Source organism: Anneissia japonica, unplaced genomic scaffold (assembly GCF_011630105.1).
Source record: "Anneissia japonica isolate Jap-2015-1 unplaced genomic scaffold, ASM1163010v1 scaffold287805_len679488_cov178, whole genome shotgun sequence".
In the NCBI taxonomy this organism is placed as follows: domain Eukaryota; kingdom Metazoa; phylum Echinodermata; class Crinoidea; order Comatulida; family Comatulidae; genus Anneissia; species Anneissia japonica.
The window spans coordinates 637,487-656,336 of NW_022720349.1; the positions used below are offsets into that span (position 1 = coordinate 637,487).

Here is an 18,850-nt window from a genome sequence, read left to right on the forward strand (position 1 = left end):
GTACCAGTCATGCGATAGTCAATTTTGGTTAGCACTCTTTTCCCACGTCTTTATAAATATGCACACGTCAAAAATATCCTGCGTTTATTTATTTATTTATTATCTATATTTTAAGAGGGTAACTCTTACAGCGCAAAGCTGACTAGAAGAGGCCCTCTGAGTACAGTACAATAATACAAAATTAATTTGTACATGAAACACACAAGAAAAAATTAAATATTAGTGGAATTGACCAATGAAATGTTTTTGCTACAATTGATAATAGTAATATATTGAACTGTATATCAACATTTATTTGTCATGGGAAGAAGGTAATTCTTTGTCACTAATTAATATGATTGTGGATTAAGGTATTAGATTTACTGTAATACCAGCCACATGACCTTTTCTGCAAATAATAATAAATAATAATATTATATTTTTATAGCGCATATTGCACATTGCCCCTATGCGCTTTACAGAGAAATAATATAGGCCAACTGAGAAAAAGCAAATAACAATAAAATAATAACAATAAAATAAAATTAAAATAATCATAATAACAATAACAATAACAATGAGACTAAACTACTCCTATTCCTTAAACTAATTAATGGTTGGCCGTTGACTCCAAGGAGCTCATCCGCCCTTTGTTCAGCTATTGGTTTTTCTTGCTGCTGGGTGACCATAAACACCCTCCCCTCAGCAGCCACTAAGACATATTTGAGAGGGTTGTCAGTTTAGTCGTCGACACTTCGACCGGATGGAGTTTAATGTCGTACCCAGGACGTCCCTAACTACCTTAAGCTAGGCTTAACTACTTTTAAATACAGTATATTACTCTTAACTACAATTAGTTAAACTATCCCCCGCCGGACACCATCCCGGTATTTAGCAGTTTCGGGGCCATTCTATAAACCAAAACATAAGTCAATTAAATAAATGGCTTTTGAGAAGAGATTTAAATGTAATGATGGAAGTTGCATGTTTGATGTGTAATGGGATGTTATTCCAGTTGGTTGGAGAAGCAAATGAAAACAGATTTATAAATTGGGTAAATGGTAATTTTTCTTTTGTGATGCATAGGGCCATTGCTTCTCAAATAGATGATCTTGTAGTATACTGCCCTCGTGGTATTAAACGCCTCACATCACATGACTATGTACCAGAAGAGGGAGGGTGCCCAGTACAACTGACAATAGCCAACATTGACGAACACGAGCTGCAGTGCGAATATGTAAAGCTAGGCTGTCCAAATAATGAACCGGTGTGTGGAACCTTTAGGAGGAATGAACTGGATGAACACTTGAGGATATGCCCTTATGTGCCATGCAGATATGCAGCAAATGGTATTTATTTCTTTAATTTTCCTTTCATATTATTCTAATGTTCTATTTTCTTGTATATTTATATGACAGTTACACACTAGGATCAAGGTTTCCATGGTCTTTAGCAGCTTTGATCTCTAATTAGAATAATAAAGATAAAAGGCATTCGTTAATGTGGGAATCACAGGAAAGTAGTTATTAATAATAATTTATATAGCGCCTCCCGTTGACACAACCTCAAAGCGCTTGAACATTATAACCCCCGGATCACTGGATCCAGCACATATGGAACACACACTCAAGCCCCATAGGGGAATTCCATAATGTTGCAGCTGTATTCAGCGCAGGCTGTGTTTGAAACTACCAGGTACCCACTTGTACTCCTGGGTGGAGGGAGACAACCGTAGATAAAATGCCTTGCCCAACGACACAAGCGACTTTCACAGCGAGAGTTTTGAACCCCCAACTTCGAGGTTGGGAGTCCAAACCACATCCAATGCGCCAACCACTTCTATTAATTGAAGGTGGTCTTTATTGGAGGGAGACCTGTATCTTGTTTTATGTTTTTCTAGTTATTTATATTTTATATTGTTTAATGTTTTGGGATAACCTTCATATTTGAAACCAAAATGCAACTCTATTCGCAAATGAACATTCTGTAGTTCCACCTAATATTTTTCACATTTTGAGTGCTGTAATGCTTAATAATATTTAAGGCTAAACCATGCTTGATCTGCTTATTACAAATTTGGTTGGGGTGTTAAATCAGTGGTGGATCCCGTAATGAGAAATAGAGGGCCCCAGGGCAGCCCCACCATCAGGGGTGGTGCCAGTGGCGAGGGGGAAGGGGAAAAAATTATATGTATTTTCAACATATTGGTAGATTTTTAAAATCTTTGAAACCACTAAATTGTCAAAGTTTACAGGAGTCTTGGCTCCTTGGACCACTTTCAAAACATTTTAAGCGACATTTGACAACGCCCATTTTGTTCTCGTCACAAAAATCACCCCTTCCCACCATAGTTGGGGATGAGGTAAGAATGTTATTTGGCACTCCTACTGTAGATAAATATAGAGCCATTACCATTTTGTTTTTTCTAGATGGCTGGAAATGGCTCTCTCAGACTTAAATTTGAATATAATTTTTTTTTCTCCATTTTTTTACAATTTTTGAAAAAAATTAGGAGGAAGGGAATGTGGGGCAGGGAGTGCCAAGGGCGGCTGCCACTCCTAGAATCTGCTGCTGAAAATGGTACCATGTTTTTTTTATCCAGGCCATGTACTGTATTGGAAGATTGAAATCATTTAATCTATGAAACATCAGTTCAATATTCACATGAAGCACATTAGGTTTTGTGTGCTCTCAATAAAGCACTGCTACATTTATTCAAAACAGAATATATTCATTTCAATTCAAACAAATATATTTTTTCTTTAAAAGAATACAACATGGATACAAATCAATTTAACAGCAATGATCAGAGTAAAAAAAATAAGAAAAAAATTCCAGAAAATTGCAACTACATTTACTAAAATTATACATTTTTAACATGACTGGAGTTTAAACTAAAAGTAATCTTTTTATAATATCTCTAATAATTAACACTGTACCACCTCAATGCTCTGAATAATGACTTTAATAGTGATTGCATAATTTAATATGTTTCTGCTTGTTTATAATAATATCCAGGCTGTAGTTTTTTGGGACCAAGTGCCAATCTAGAGAAACATGAAACAGTTTGTGATTTTGTGGAAGCACAAGAGAGTGGTAATTGGAAGAACACAGTAAGTTTTTGTTGCCAGGGCCAAGTAATGAAAACACCATTTGTTATTGTTTTCATAATTTCATTGGTTTTCTAACTCAACATTACGCAGTTGTCAAGACAACTGACAGCTTTTAGAAACAGTAAAAACCTTAAATAAATCATTGTCATTATTATTGTTGTCTACATTGATTTATTTGATAAAGAATTTAGTACAATGATAAATTATTATAATCTAAATTTTCCTAAACATAACTGTCAAAAACTATTTCTTGTATTTTACTAACTGAACAGGTAAAAGAATTGAAAGATGAAAATATGGGATTGAAGAAAACAGTTCATGAATTGAGTGAACGTGTATCGATGTTAGAAGACGAAAGGAAAGCAATGGCAGCTTTGTTACAAAAGTGTTCTCAGTAAGTACTTGGTTTAAACATTTTGTAAAAATATGACTTAATTCTGTAGATGAAAAGGGTTTTATAATGAATGGTTGCATTGTCATTACTGATACTGATACTAATATCTCTATTTTTCTTTTGTCACTATCCAAACACAATGTGGATAAGAGTTTGCTCTGAAAACAAAACAACAAAAATAAACCTACTTCAATCACATTCTTTATTTAGGTTTCCCTTTATTTCTTGAGATCACTAATATATTTACACTGTAAATTATATTCTTTCTTTATTTGTTTATTTCAAACACCACATCCAACAGCAATCATATACCAATAAGAGAATGCCTTAAAATTTGTAATATACACATAAATATATATAAATATATATCCAGAGAAACACACAAAAATAGGTCACAACAAAAAATTTAAAAAAAATAAAAACTCCAGCCCTAGCCCAGGCAGATCAGTAAATGTATGCAAGTGTTTATTTCAAACACCACATCCAACAGCAATCATATGTGACCGGCTATGGCAAAACCCTCCGTTAGTCGTAATTTCCAACAAGCACGAAAACGAAGCAACAAATAGATCTTTATAGCGAGAATTTACTCAGTAAATTTTAAGAGTAAATAATAAACCTAAATTAGTTTTAAAAGAGAATTAATACACTTAAAATAAAAACCATATACAAAAAAATGCTGCTTATACTGAGTGCAGGATAAAAGTATGGAACCAAAGCAATATCATAAATACATAAACTTAGGTTGAACTATATTTAATACGAAAAGGCTGTGATACAGAAATAGAATTGTAAATTTACGATGCAATAGTCAAAAATAGGTCTAATCAACAAAACTTAAAGATGAAATTATCCTTTATCCTCTAATGTAAATATTCCTGTTTATATTTTATTTTTTGCTATTGTTATCCATCTTCTTTTTAATTGTAATTGATTTCACTAAATCAGCATCTTTATATCAGCATTTCATTTTAGTATAAGATTATTGAATTTACAGTACAATCATAGGCAATACCTTGTACTTACAGGCAGTAGTTGTTTTATACAGTTTCTATTACATTTAATAAATTTTTTTTATTATAAAATATATATATATATATTCATTAATAAAACTGTACCAAAAATAGTCAGCCATGCCTACATGGCCTAGAAGCGACTTATGTCCAAAAGGACAGTGAAACATTTAAATATTCATTGTCATTAAAAAAAAAAAGCAATTGTATAAGATAAGATAAGATCATTTTATTGTGCAATATAAAAAGTGTAAATTTGTTTCCTCTTTGGCAATATAAGACATATAAACAGATAAAAATGAATAAAAACATGTGAAAGTAAAAGATGAGATAAAAACAATTTAAAAATACATGATTGAGAGCACATGATTCTCAGGTTTTAGTTTTCAGATCAATATCACGTCCTATAATTCATTGAGCTGCTCTAATTATTTTTGTTAACCTGTTTCTATTCAATTTAGACATATTACCGTAGAAACAAAGTTGAATAATAAAAGACTTTAAATACTGATTGATAAAATAAATAAAGAATAGTTCTATCTACTTTGAATTGCTTAAGCTTCCTTAAAAAGTACAGTTGTTGGTTTGCTTTACAATGAGTAACTTCAGTTTGTTTATTTCAATTAAGTTTATTGTCTATATTTGTACCTATTTGTACTCATCCACTTGCTCTACAAGCTTGCCATGAATAGTGGGTGAAACTTGATTTCCAAACAACAATGCTATTGAATATTAGTACAACTTTAATGTAAAATCATGTTGTAAATACATTTTGTCAGATATTGTTTAAGAGCCATAATCAAATCCACATGGTTCATAAAACTGTGTATCATTGTTCTAAGGTACAGTACTCTTTTAGATTTTAATTAATATTTGTTTTAACATTGCATTTGGTTTAGGTGTTGAGAGTAATAGTTAATTATACCACAGTCTTTGAAAAAAAATGAATTTAAAGTGATTAAATAAATTTCATAGGTTAGTTTAAATTCTGTATGTTTATGGATAATAAATTTTGAAGTAAAAGATAAAAGAAAGTAAAATAATATCGTAATATTTGTTTTGCTATTTAATGTTTGTTACAGGTCCATCCAGAGCTTAGAAGAACAGCAACAGAAAATGCAGAAAGTAGACCTTGTGCGTAGAGCGAGAAACAACTCCACTTCCTCTATATCAAGTAAGCTTAAATAATCTTTAAAAACAACTTGGCAGATAATTCACAATTACGGTTGGTTTGAATACAACTCTTGTGGTTTACACACAAAAGTCAAGTATTTCTTTATTTAGTGATTCTGTTTTATTGGAGGTGCCCATGTTGCTTGCCTTGTAATCCCAGGGTCCTGTGTTCAGTTCCTGTGACAGCATGATTTTTTCTTACAACTAAAAACAACTCCCTATAAGCCTCTCTTTAGGAGACTTGATATATATAAAGCACCGTCCATCCTGTTATTTGCTTTTGGATAAAAATGGAGTAAAAAAATTCCATTACAGTATTTTTGATAAATTAATCCATTACAGTATATAGTTTTTTTTTCTTGTTTACTACCACGTTTCTTCATATTTTACTGATCCAGTTTTATTGTTGTAGGTATTGGCTCTTCTCATAAGAGGCGTTCTTCTGCGAGTCCAGAACACCCATCATCAGTTGCCAGAGAACAGTGGTTCCTGCCCTTTGAATTCAAATGTATAGGAACATTGAGGTAAGTGGCTCACATTCTACATTATCTAATAACCAGTCCAATCTTTGACTTAAGGCGCATTATACAAAGTCTCACTGTGCCAATTTGAGGGAGTGCTCAGGAAAAAAGAAACAGATTGACAGAATGATTCTGTTTATATTTTATAAAGTAGAAAACTATATATTTTTTTTATTGTTATCATAATTGAATTCACCCCAAACATGGCCCAAATTCCACTTCTAGGTAAGGGTTTACTCAACTACTGTGTGTATATGCCCTAAAACACTTGCCATTTAAAGCCAGTCAACATTGCAAGATAAATTTTATGCTAAATGTCTTAAACTTATAAAGTTAATTTCTGGGAGCATTTTTACAACTCTTTTCCTACACAAGTCATTGGAGAAATGTCTCAATTTTTAGAAGGATATAAGGCGTGATCAAATGATCTTCTATGTCTCCTGAATGTCTGCTGGTGTTGGGTATCATCATAAGCAGCATGAACAATTAGATGTGTTATATAATCAAATGACTAGAGAAATATCAGGAACACAATTGGATTTTGGTTAGATTTATTGATTTCCCCATGACCTTCAGTCATGAGGTTAAACTCTTTACTGAAGACTTTACAAAGCATCCATGTAATTATTGTTAGTTATTGATACTTATAGCATCTTCATAAGAACATGCAGTTCATGGTAGTCTGATGGGTGACATTTTTCTCCTGGCACCTATGGTGCAACCACTGCAAGCAGGTGTTAACTTCATCTATCTGAAATACAGATAAAAAAAAAGTTTTTACTGATTTACCAAATTTTACCTTTAAAATTCTTAAATTTAATACAGTACAGCAGTAAATTTAAAATCTAATAACTTTGAATGTGCAAAGTAAGCTGTCAAAATATTTCATTTTAATTATTTTTTGTTTAGTATATTTAAAGATAATTATACAGTAGTTGTCATAATATTTAATATTGTTATTATATTTAATTTTCTATAGGGGACACACTGGTGGTGTTCATTGCCTAACTGTGAAAGGCAGGACCTTGTACAGTAGTGGGGCAGACAATGTTATCAAAGTATGGAACATAGAACACTTAAGTAAAGGATGTGTAAGGACACTTAAGGGACACAAAGGAAAGGTTTGTAAAAGTGATAAACATACATCACTATCATGATTATCGATTTCATCACCATCTCCACCAACATCATCATTATTATCACATTCACATCATCATCTACATCATTATCATTATCAGAAGCAGCAAGTAGTGTAAATGTCAGTAGTTGTGTTTAGGTTGCTTATCCTTTGGGGCAAGATTCCCCATTACTCAGTAATTTGTATACCACACAGGTCATTTGTGGTTTGTTTGGAATGCAGGTTTCATTGGAAGCAATTGATTTCCCATGCTTTTGCACATGAGCTCTTAAAACCAGAGATCAATATGATACACCCTCATCCAAACAGGATCTCTGAAAAAGGATACTTTCTATTATCAATTTATTTGCTTGTTATTTTATAGGTGACAGTATTAATAGATGGAGGCGACTGTCTCTTTAGTGCAAGTGAAGACAAGAGCATCAGAAAATGGTCTTATGATGACCATGCTATGGTAGAAATATTAGCTAGAAAGGTTTGAGTTATTTTTTTCTGCTTTGAATAAGTCGTCTTTTAAATGAACTCTTACATTACATCCATTTATATTTAGTAAAATGAATATTGGAAAGTAGCCTTTATTTGTACTACAACATGTCAACTACTGAAAACATACATTTTTTAAATTGTATTATACAATAGGCCTACTGTATATTACAGGTGGACAAAGTGCAGCCAAACATCAAATTTATTGCAGCCTGCAAAAATAACTTAAAATCCCCTCTATGTACAGCCTTCCTGCCTTCCCTGGAAAAAAACACCTTGTTGTTAATGCCGGATGCCAAAAATCTCTAAAATATAGCATTAAAACTTATTATAAAGCGGTATATAAGCAGTATATGGAGGTTTTTGCAAGCATATTGCAAACATGAAATTTTTACCATAAGTTTGCTTGCAGCCATCAGTGTCAGTTTGTTCCTCTCACTCATTTTTATGCCCACACCCCTGCTGTACATCATGTATAAAAAGAACCATATAAAATTTAGAGTATGATGATAATATCATTACCATCTTTAATTATCCTTGATACAGGTGTTTAGATGATAATTATATGACAGTTACTATAATGTGGTTTTGAATAACCTGATATACCCACTTTTGTTTTCAACCTTTATTTAATTCAAGTATTGTATGAATCCCTAAATTTATAATAATAATATTGGTTATATATTTAGGAGGCCCATCCAGAAGAAATTACAGCTTTAGCCATAACAGCCAAATACGTGTTCTCTTCTTCCTATGCAGAAATTAAGGTATGCTATATTTTCTACAATATTATAAATTCTATTCATTCATAAATCATTCAGTCCTTAGTAGTAAGGAAATTAAAACTGGCTACTGAAGTTACTGTATTATTTTCTCCTTAGCTTTTTTTTTCAGTTCAATTTCCAGTGGTTTTTGTAATAATGAATCAGATTATTGAATGTTGGTGGAGAAAAAGGTGTCTGATTGAAATATTATACGGTTTCATTGGAATAGGGAGTTAGTTCACATTCCGAGAGTTCCACATTCTCATTTTTCGCAGCCCGCCCCCCCCCCTTAGGCTGAAATGAGCCTATGCCCGTGGGTAAGGGAAATAATGTAGCATACTACAGCAGCAGATGGTAGTCTGAAGAAGCCAATTTAACATTCTACAAAAATAGGTCGTATTCTGGGAAATAGGTAGGGAAGATTATTTCCAGAAACAGACATTTTTATAGGAATAGAGTAGGAATGGGTAGACAAAATATTATGTTAAAATTCCTTAAAAGCAGACTGTTAAAGAGTACAGTAGACAGGCACACAATAATAATTTAGTATTGTACAGAGCAGATGATTCAAATTTGTCTTTTAGTATCAATGAGATGATCAAATACTCATTCTACTTCATTTTCATTACAAAGGTTTGGAGCCATGAAACATTGGAGGCTGTTGAAACACTGTCTGGTCTTCATCATCGTGTCAGAGCATTGACATTAGATGGTACAAAGGTTAGTTAAAAGTACTTTCTCATTGAATGTTCAATAGTAGTTGACACTTGCAGATCCAGTAATTTGTAATGGAGGTGTCCAATGAGGAATTTCACTGATGGAGGGTTCCCACCTCGGCCCCACCATGGTTAGGGGTGAGAAAGAAAATTTATGATTATGGCACCTCTAGATGGCCGAAAATAGCACTCTCAGACTTAAAATTTGAATATAATTTTTATTTCTTTATCCATTTTTAAAAAATTAGGAAGGGCCCTGGCCAAATGACCCCCTTCCCCCACAAAAGTCTGCCACTGGTTTAACTTCTTCTGTCAACCATCCTATAGTGTTGTAGCCAGATGGTTCTCCAAGACCAAAAAGTTATGGGTTCAATTGTAATCAAACAGGATAAGTTTCATCTAGATTATTCTATCACCACTAGAATGATTATGAATCTCAACAGCAGATAAACCTCCCTGGAAATAAGTCTTAAGATTTTCGTCATTGGTTTTTTCACCAAATTAATCTAATATCCAATCCAAATGAACTGAGGGTTTGACCAAGAAGTAATATTCATGCTTCCTACACTGACAACCTGGTTCAAACCCAGCTGAGCTTGGCTATTCGAATATGGGGGGTTAGTGGAAATAAGGGAAAATGTACACAGTATGTCAGTTCTGGCACTGCAATGTGTTTACTGTGAGTCTCCAGATGATCAACCAAAGATTTAAATTAAAAATATGACAAAGAGCAAAACTTTTTAAAAACATTTAACCAACAGCTTCATAGGCTTCATAAATTAGCGTTATTCAGTGTTAAACAAGCACGCTTTTGTCTGTTTGCGCACCTTTTCGATTTTTTATAGATTTTACAGTATGTAAGATTATCATAGGGATATAATAAGAATACTAGAGTGCTAGATTAAGCGCATTTGATGTTCAAATTACACAGAGCTGTGTGTGTACACTCAACAAGATGACTGCCGTAGATCCAGTAAATCAAAATACGCCAAAGCATCGTTTTGAGCGGGTCGCCCTAGATTCAACCTTGCAAGTTTTTAGTACAAAAATAAAACTCGAGTTTTGTGGTGTTGCATTGTAGTGAATATGATTTCAATTGTCATTCCTCAGTGCTAAATTTTTAATATCAGATACTCCACTTGGCCTCTTTTTGACTTCGCCAGCTTAATAATTTATTAATAATAATGATTATTGAAATAAGTATTCAGGGTGCTTATTTATGGTTATACGGTAATGTGTATACTTAGCCTGAAGGTGGCACTTTCCTATGGTGACAATCTTGTTGAGTAAACATACACAACTCTGCATTGCTTCGTCACCTAGTCTAGTTGTTTAAAAGCTCTATGAAGATTATAACTTTAAAATCACGGTGTTTTCACCCAGTTTTCGAACTTGCTTGCTTTTTTTTTACTTTACATATGTCTTATATTTTGTTAAATAGAACTAGATCAGTTTTGGCAGGTCATATACAACATCATATAGTGCAATTTCAAAATTGTGAATTTAGATCTTCAATATCCCATGATATTTTTTTATAACTTTAGGAAATGCTTTACAGTGGGTCTCATAATGCCATCCATATATGGGATTCCACTGGAAACTTTGCCTTAAAGAGGAAATTAGAACATAGCTATGGCTCTGTCTATTCAATGGCATTAACGGATCTCTACATCATTATTGGTAAGTGCAGCTCATTGCTATTTTCTGGTCTTTGATATAGTATATTTCCCTCTGAAGCAGATGGTAGTCTGAAGAAGCCAATTTAACTTTCTACAAAAATAGGTTGTATTCTGGGAAATAGGTAGGGAAGATTATTTCTAGAAACAGACATTTTTATAGGAATAGAGTAGGAATGGGTAGACAAAATATTATGTTAAAATTCCTCAAAAGCAGACTGTTAAAGAGTACAGTAGACAGGCACACAATAATAATTTAGTATTGTACAGAGCAGATGATTCAAATCTGTCTTTTAGTATCAATGAGATGATCAAATACTCATTCTACTTCATTTTCATTACAAAGGTTTGGAGCCATGAAACATTGGAGGCTGTTGAAACACTGTCTGGTCTTCATCATCGTGTCAGAGCATTGACATTAGATGGTACAAAGGTTAGTTAAAAGTACTTTGATTCTCATTGAATGTTCAATAGTAGTTGACACTTGCAGATCCAGTAATTTGTAATAGAGGTGTCCAATGAAGAATTTCACTGATGGAGGGTTCCCACCTCAGCCCCACCATGGTTAGGGGTGAGAAAGAAAATTTATGATTATGGCACCTCTAGATGGCTGGAAATAGCACTCTCAGACTTAAAATTTGAATATAATTTTTATTTCTTTATCCATTTTTAAAAAATTAGGAAGGACCCTGGCCAAATGACCCCCTTCCCCCACAAAAGTCTGCCACTGGTTTAACTTCTTCTGTCAACCATCCTATAGTGTTGTAGCCAGATGGTTCTCCAAGACCAAAAAGTTATGGGTTCAATTGTAATCAAACAGGATAATTTTCATCTAGATTATTCTATCACCACTAGAATGATTATGAATCTCAACAGCAGATAAACCTCCCTGGAAATAAGTCTTGAGATTTTCATCCTTGGTTTTTTCACCAAATTAATCTAATATCCAATCCAAATGAACTGAGGGTTTGACCAAGAAGTAATATTCATGCTTCCTACACTGACGACCTGGTTCAAACCCAGCTGAGCTTGGCTATTCGAATATGGGGGTTAGTGGAAATAAGGGAAAATGTACACAGTATGTCAGTACTGGCACTGCAACGTGTTTACTGTGGGTCTCCAGATGATCAACCAAAGATTTAAATTAAAAATATGACAAAGAGCAAAACTTTTTTTTTTAAATTTAACCAACAGCTTCATAGGCTTCATAAATTAGCGTTATTCAGTGTTAAACAAGCACGCCTTTGTCTGTTTGTGCACCTTTTCGATTTTTTATAGATTTTGCAGTATGTAAGATTATCATAGGGATATAATAAGAATACTAGAGTGCTAGATTAAGCGCATTTGATGTTCAAATTGCACAGAGCTGTGTGTGTACACTCAACAAGATGACTGCCGTAGATCCAGTAAATCAAAATACGCCAAAGCATCGTTTTAAGCGGGTCGCCCTCGATTCAACCTCGCAAGTTTTTAGTACAAAAATAAAACTCGAGTTTTGTGGTGTTGCATTGTAGTGAATATGATTTCAATTGTTATTCCTCAGTACTAAATTTTTAATATCAGATACTCCACTTGGCCTCTTTTTGACTTCGCCAGCTTAATAATTTATTAATAATAATCATTATTGAAATAAGTATTCAGGGTGCTTATTTATGGTTATACGGTAATGTGTATACTTAGCCTGAAGGTGGCACTTTCCTATGGTGACAATCTTGTTGAGTAAACATACACAACTCTGCATTGCTTCGTCACCTAGTCTAGTTGTTTAAAAGCTCTATGAAGATTATAACTTTAAAATCACGGTGTTTTCACCCAGTTTTCGAACTTGCTTGCTTTTTTTTACTTTACATATGTCTTATATTTTGTTAAATAGAACTAGATCAGTTTTGGCAGGTCATATACAACATCATATAGTGCAATTTCAAAATTGTGAATTTAGATCTTCAATATCCCATGATATTTTTTTATAACTTTAGGAAATGCTTTACAGTGGGTCTCATAATGCCATCCATATATGGGATTCCACTGGAAACTTTGCCTTAAAGAGGAAATTAGAACATAGCTATGGCTCTGTCTATTCAATGGCATTAACGGATCTCTACATCATTATTGGTAAGTGCAGCTCATTGCTATTTTCTGGTCTTTGATATAGTATATTTCCCTCTGAAGTTTTTATATTTTTGTTAAGTCAAAAGACTTTAAAGAATTAGGTCATTTAAAATTCTTGTGTAATTAGAATAAGAACATATGGCAGTATTGTATACTTTACAGGAAATACTATTATAATAACTTTGATAATGATAAGTTGATTCCAGTAAAAGATTAATCATTGTAAATCTTATAATGTGTAGAATATGATTATAATCAAAAGTCAATTTTCTTGGTCACTGATGCTCATTTTGGCATGGCAAACCCCATGTATTATCATCTGCAATGAATGTTTCTTCATACTAAAGTTAACGAGTACAATCATATCTGAATAGCTGAATGAAAAAGACTATTACTATCGCACACTCACTTTGAAATGTTTTGAGTGTTAACACGCAGCCATGTAGTTCATCAAATTTGTAAGCATTCAAAACTTTTTATACTACTTTTTATAATATACTTAGAAATGCATGATCCTAAACATTCTTTAGTTTCTGCTGCTGCATATTTAAGTTTTAACTCTTCAGCCATTTTGATCGATTTGTAATCATATGGCAGGCATTTTAGTTTACTGTATAATATTTCTGCAATAATTACTGTAGTATTAATAACTAGTATTAGTCAGATGCTATTAACTGTACAGTATTGTGCAAGAAGTTCGGAAATGCTCCTGATCCCATGTTATCTCAGGTAATTCAATTCAATTCAATCTTTTACTGTCCAATATATAAAAAAATACCTTAGAAAATCTTTTTTATACAATTGTGTATCCACTTTTAACTGTGGTGCACTGATGGGGCCAGTTGGCGGAGGGGTGGGCACGGCTACTAGGCGTCAAAAGCTCTCACCTTTGGGGTGAAAAATATAATTCATCACAAAGAAAAAAAATCTTGGTAATTTTTACTAAATTTGAGATTGAAGCAATAAGCCTTTCAAGTCCCTAAATTTTTTGAGTATCCAGAAGTTCACGCCAGGACCACCTTTGAGGGGTTCTGGGCTGGCCCAGCCCCCACCCACATATGCTATCGGGATATCAACCCCTCTTCAGGGATGTCAGTTCCCCGTCCAGAAAATCCTGGCGCCCACACTGCTATGGTGTTAAAGTCACTATAATGTGTGCCCAACATGCGAAGATGTGCAGGTGAATTGGCCATTGGTTAGTGTATTTTTCACTAAATAGCAAATAATCTCTATTTCACAGGTACTTACAATCAGAATATTCAGTTATATGATGTTATAACACATGAACACCTAAGTGACTTGACTGCCCATATAGGCACAATCACTGACCTGTGCCTCTCCCCTCGCAATAAGTTCCTATTGTCAACGTCTTTCGATTCAGTAGTAAAGGTAACAGCAGAATATTGGACACATCATCATTTCACTTTCCATGATTTGGGTCTTTTTCTATATTAATCATGTGTTGTTTAAGAATTTTTGACCAGTTTTCTTCATTGCATGACTTTTTATGACTTTGTTGAACATCCTAAAAAATTTTAGCAATAGCATGCTCATTTTTATGCTGGTTTTATTTTCTAGGTACTTATAACCGAAATATGCACATTTTTGACTTAGTGTCCCACCAACATGTGAAGTCACTGCGGGGACATGTGGGCATTGTCACTGACCTAAGCCTGTCCCCGGCCAACCAATTTCTGCTATCTGGTTCATTTGACTGTACAGTTCAGGTACATACTGTAGAGGTTATTTAGCAAAGTCAGCATTTCAATAACATTACTAATAATATTAGTGCAACCACTGCTACTGCTACTAATACCACTACCATTGTACCTCTGGTATAAAACCACCTCTTTTTGGACGCAAAATTGGTACGATTATTTCTGAGAACCAGGAAATGTATTCGATGTCTACAGTAGCTAGGCTGGATTGGTTTAACCCACACCTTACAGACAAAAAAGCATGCTATAAGACTCTCAACATGCAGAAATTCCAAGTCATAAACTTATAATAGACTTATACCCATTTGGACCGTTTTGCATAAATTTTACTCAAAAGTTAGGAGGTACACTTATACCTATGTTGGGCTTATACCTGCGGTACAATAATGTACAGTCAGAGCAGTTTGTCGTGTTCACGCTCTCAGTCTTCAGTTTGGCAGTTGGAATTTACTAGCTGTGCATGCCACTTCTACTCATGGGCATGGGACTTGATCCACATTTCTCCAACTCCACCCAGGATTATAATTGAGTACCTGATAGAATATTGGATGTTTCATCTGTGCTCAATGTACCTTGACGTGTCTGGGAATATTCCTGAGAAATGAAGGAGGTTGCATGCAGTGCATGTTGGCTATTTGTGAATTGCACTTTATATGTGTGAAAAGCACTTGACAATTAATATCACTACCACCGCTGTGTTTTTGTTTGCAACCATTGCAATACCACTACTACTATTACTACTGCTACTCCTGTGACAGTACACATTAATATCACCAATGTACTGCTGCTAGTGGTGCTACTACTTCCATTACTAATATTACTGCTACAACTACCGCTGCTAGTTGTGTTCTAAAAGTTCTTTTACCGCTGCTATTTCTCCATTTCGGTGTGCTACTATCTGCTAATTGAACTTTCCCAGTGTCAGCATGTGATGAATGTAAATGCCCTGACAACTTTAAACCATCCTAAAGGTAGTTCAGGGCTGAAATATTTTTAGGCTTGTTAACTGAAGTACATGCCAATGTATTATTTTTTTTTTTAGGAACATGATCTTTTTTTTTTATTAAATACAACTGAGCATCATTTTGCACATTCAACAAAACTACATTTAATTGCTCATCGCACAAAGAAGAACAAAGTGGTTTGTACTTAATTCTGAAAACAGGAAACATTTTTTATTGCACACAGCTGCTAAGCTCTTTTGTCTCTTTTGTGACTACATAAAGGTGAGTGTGAGAATTCCACTGTCCCTGCTAAATAGGTTTTTTTTTTTTTTTGAGGATCAAACTATCTTGTTCTTCTTTGTGGTATTAAGTGATGTTATGAACCAGCATATTGTAAAGCCCATTTAAATACTAACTACAGTCAGCCCAAAAGTGTACATGCACTCTAAACCTCTGTCCACATTATCAAATGTTTTAAACAAAAAACTGTTGTATGCCCATATATAGTCATGATGTGCCTATATATGGTCATGATTTGCCCATATATGGTCATGATGTGATGTCATCGTAACCATATTAACGCATGTCACATGTTGTTGGTAGTCAGGACAGGGCTTAATAATTTGATAAGTTGTTACTTTGATGGACAGTAACCAGCTACTGAGTTAAAGTAGTTTTTATAATTTTTGAAATAAAACATACATACCTGTATCCCTTCAGTACAGATAAGCTGAAGCCATTCTGTACAGCAGGCTTAAACATTTTTGTTTAAAAATTTCTATTCATTCAGATTTGGAATCTTGAAAACTTTCTGCCGCTACAAACATTAAGCCGGCATGAAGGTGGGGTCAATGCTCTAGCTTTGAACAATGGTTTGCTCTTTACTGGATCTGATGACAAAGAAATCAAAGTAAGTACTTTTGAACATTGTTGATATAAAACAGGACTATCAAAGGGGAATGGGTGAGGGAGACTGTCCGTACCATAGTAAATATGGTTTAACATTTGTGATGTGACAAAAAAAGCTTGCTAAGAGAATTGAATTAATGATAAATATTTTAATATTTTATTTTAATTCATCAATAAAATTTGATATAAATGAGGGAATTTTTTTACAATTTAAAATAATTATTTTTTATTAAATACTTAACAATATGTGGTAAAGAAAAGTCAAACCAGTCAATCATAACAAAAAAAATAGATTTTTTATGATTGTGGGCATTTCTCTCTAAATCATTAAACAGTGTTGTTTTAACATTAAAAATGGGGAAAATAACAGCATAGCATGATGGATAGATTAACTAAAGTTTCGTTTAGGGCAATAAAATAGATTTTTAAAATGTTGACATTCCAGCATGTATTATCTCTGAAACAAAATTTGCGAGTGACTAGTCTGGCTTGTCTTTGCCACATATATTGTTATAAAACATTTTGCTTTTAAATATACAATTATGAATCTGTATATGAACCTTCTTTTTTGTCTTCTTATAGATTTTCAAATACTTCAAATTGATGACACACTCTGGCTATGGAAATCATATCAAATTATAAGAGGGCTGCAAACAGTATTATTGTTAATTACAGTGTAACAGGTATAGTGCAAGTAGAAAGAAAAGAGTCAAGATGAAGCTGTTATTTTTGCCTGGGAAACCAAAGAAAACAGAGAATTATGGCAATGAAAATGACAATTATAATGAAAGTGTGGATTCCTTATTGGAAGAAGTGTGTGCAGTGTCACTATTGGCAGGTTAAAGGTCTGTCCACACTATTAAATATTCTGTGAGAAATGCGATTTGGCCATATGGGAAATATGATGTCATATCACACCCATGTGGCTGGTGTTTGTCACATATTTCTGGTAGAGTGAAAAGCTTAAGATGAGATATTGAAAGAGTAAAATTTCATCCCTGCATTGACTTTACATTTGTAATCAATTTTTTAATTGACAACGCTGATCTTTAGGGCTTTCAAAAAAAATAGTTAAGAAAATGGCCTAAAAAAAGTTCCTAATATTAATGAATAATGTTACAAAATGCACTTTTCTACTTGGTTTCAAGATGGAGGTATTATTATGGTTACAATAACACAGTGGTTGTTTTCCATATCAAGTTTTCTGTATTACAATTAAACAATTGCCTGTGATGTGCCTACGGTATATAAAGACGTGATATCATCACATTGATTTGTGGCAGATCAAAAGTTTTTGTCATATGAAACTTGAGAGTGAGACTAACAAGAGACGATGGTAGAGAAGAAAGTTTGTCCCTCCAATAAGAGAGCAGCTGACTTCAGTCGACTTAACTGGTGGTAGCCACTGTGTATGCCTTAAAGCGTGGATATATCTTAGTCCCCGTATCAATTCCCATCTCTGCTCTGCTTGTATTTCTGCTAAAGAGCTGAAATGCGAGTTACGATAGCACATTATCTTTCAGATGAGACATTTTGCATGCGTTATGGCCCATGTGCATATTAACAAGTGCAGTATACTCTTCGGGAAAGAGTAGGGATTGTTTCCTGGTGTACTGCCCAATTCACAATCAGAATAATCCTACTGGAAACCTCATCCTCACGCTAAAAATACTCCTATATATCATGTACTTTGTGTTAATTTTTTTAATTATTGAGTAGGCTTTCATCTAGCATGCAAGGCTTTCACAAAATGACTTTAAAAAAGTGTCAAAAATTATATCAAATAATAAAATATTAAAACAGCACAAATGGTGTTTTTTGTTTTTGTGTTTGCCTAAAGCATTATAAAAATAAATTTATATACTATTAGTCTTTGACATCTTTGGCTTTTCATTGATATGCCATTGAATTAATTATAAGAGTAATCCTTTGATGTATTAGCACCCAATTTCAAAACGAGTAACTGCATACTACAGTATAAGTTAATACAAAAGCTAATCACTGAAGTACTCAACAAACAGTAGCCATTTTTAGGAAGCTAAAACTGTTTTTATCCTTAAATGAGAGAGAGGCTGGGAAATGGACAAACACAAGAATTTTTAAAATAGTTTTTCTTTTTCAAAATTTTACCATATATGTATATATATATATATATATTTGTATATATATATATATATATATATATATGTATATATATATT

General features: G+C 33.5%; 1 protein-coding gene across 1 annotated transcript in view; it reads left to right on the forward strand.

The window, feature by feature from the left end:
* LOC117111328 (E3 ubiquitin-protein ligase TRAF7-like) overlaps positions 1 to 18,459 on the forward strand; it is a 19,981-nt gene extending 1,522 nt beyond the window's left edge. The window contains exons 2-14 of the mRNA XM_033254262.1: positions 1,066 to 1,328; positions 2,998 to 3,092; positions 3,365 to 3,486; positions 5,582 to 5,673; positions 6,085 to 6,196; positions 7,173 to 7,314; positions 7,696 to 7,806; positions 8,504 to 8,581; positions 9,212 to 9,298; positions 10,839 to 11,001; positions 14,658 to 14,806; positions 16,532 to 16,651; positions 17,233 to 18,459. Of these exons, the coding sequence (XP_033110153.1) occupies positions 1,066 to 1,328; positions 2,998 to 3,092; positions 3,365 to 3,486; positions 5,582 to 5,673; positions 6,085 to 6,196; positions 7,173 to 7,314; positions 7,696 to 7,806; positions 8,504 to 8,581; positions 9,212 to 9,298; positions 10,839 to 11,001; positions 14,658 to 14,806; positions 16,532 to 16,651; positions 17,233 to 17,292 (1,594 nt within the window). The 3' untranslated portion in view covers positions 17,293 to 18,459. The remainder of the gene's footprint in view (positions 1 to 1,065; positions 1,329 to 2,997; positions 3,093 to 3,364; positions 3,487 to 5,581; positions 5,674 to 6,084; positions 6,197 to 7,172; positions 7,315 to 7,695; positions 7,807 to 8,503; positions 8,582 to 9,211; positions 9,299 to 10,838; positions 11,002 to 14,657; positions 14,807 to 16,531; positions 16,652 to 17,232) is intronic.
* The last annotated feature ends 391 nt before the right edge of the window (positions 18,460 to 18,850 follow it).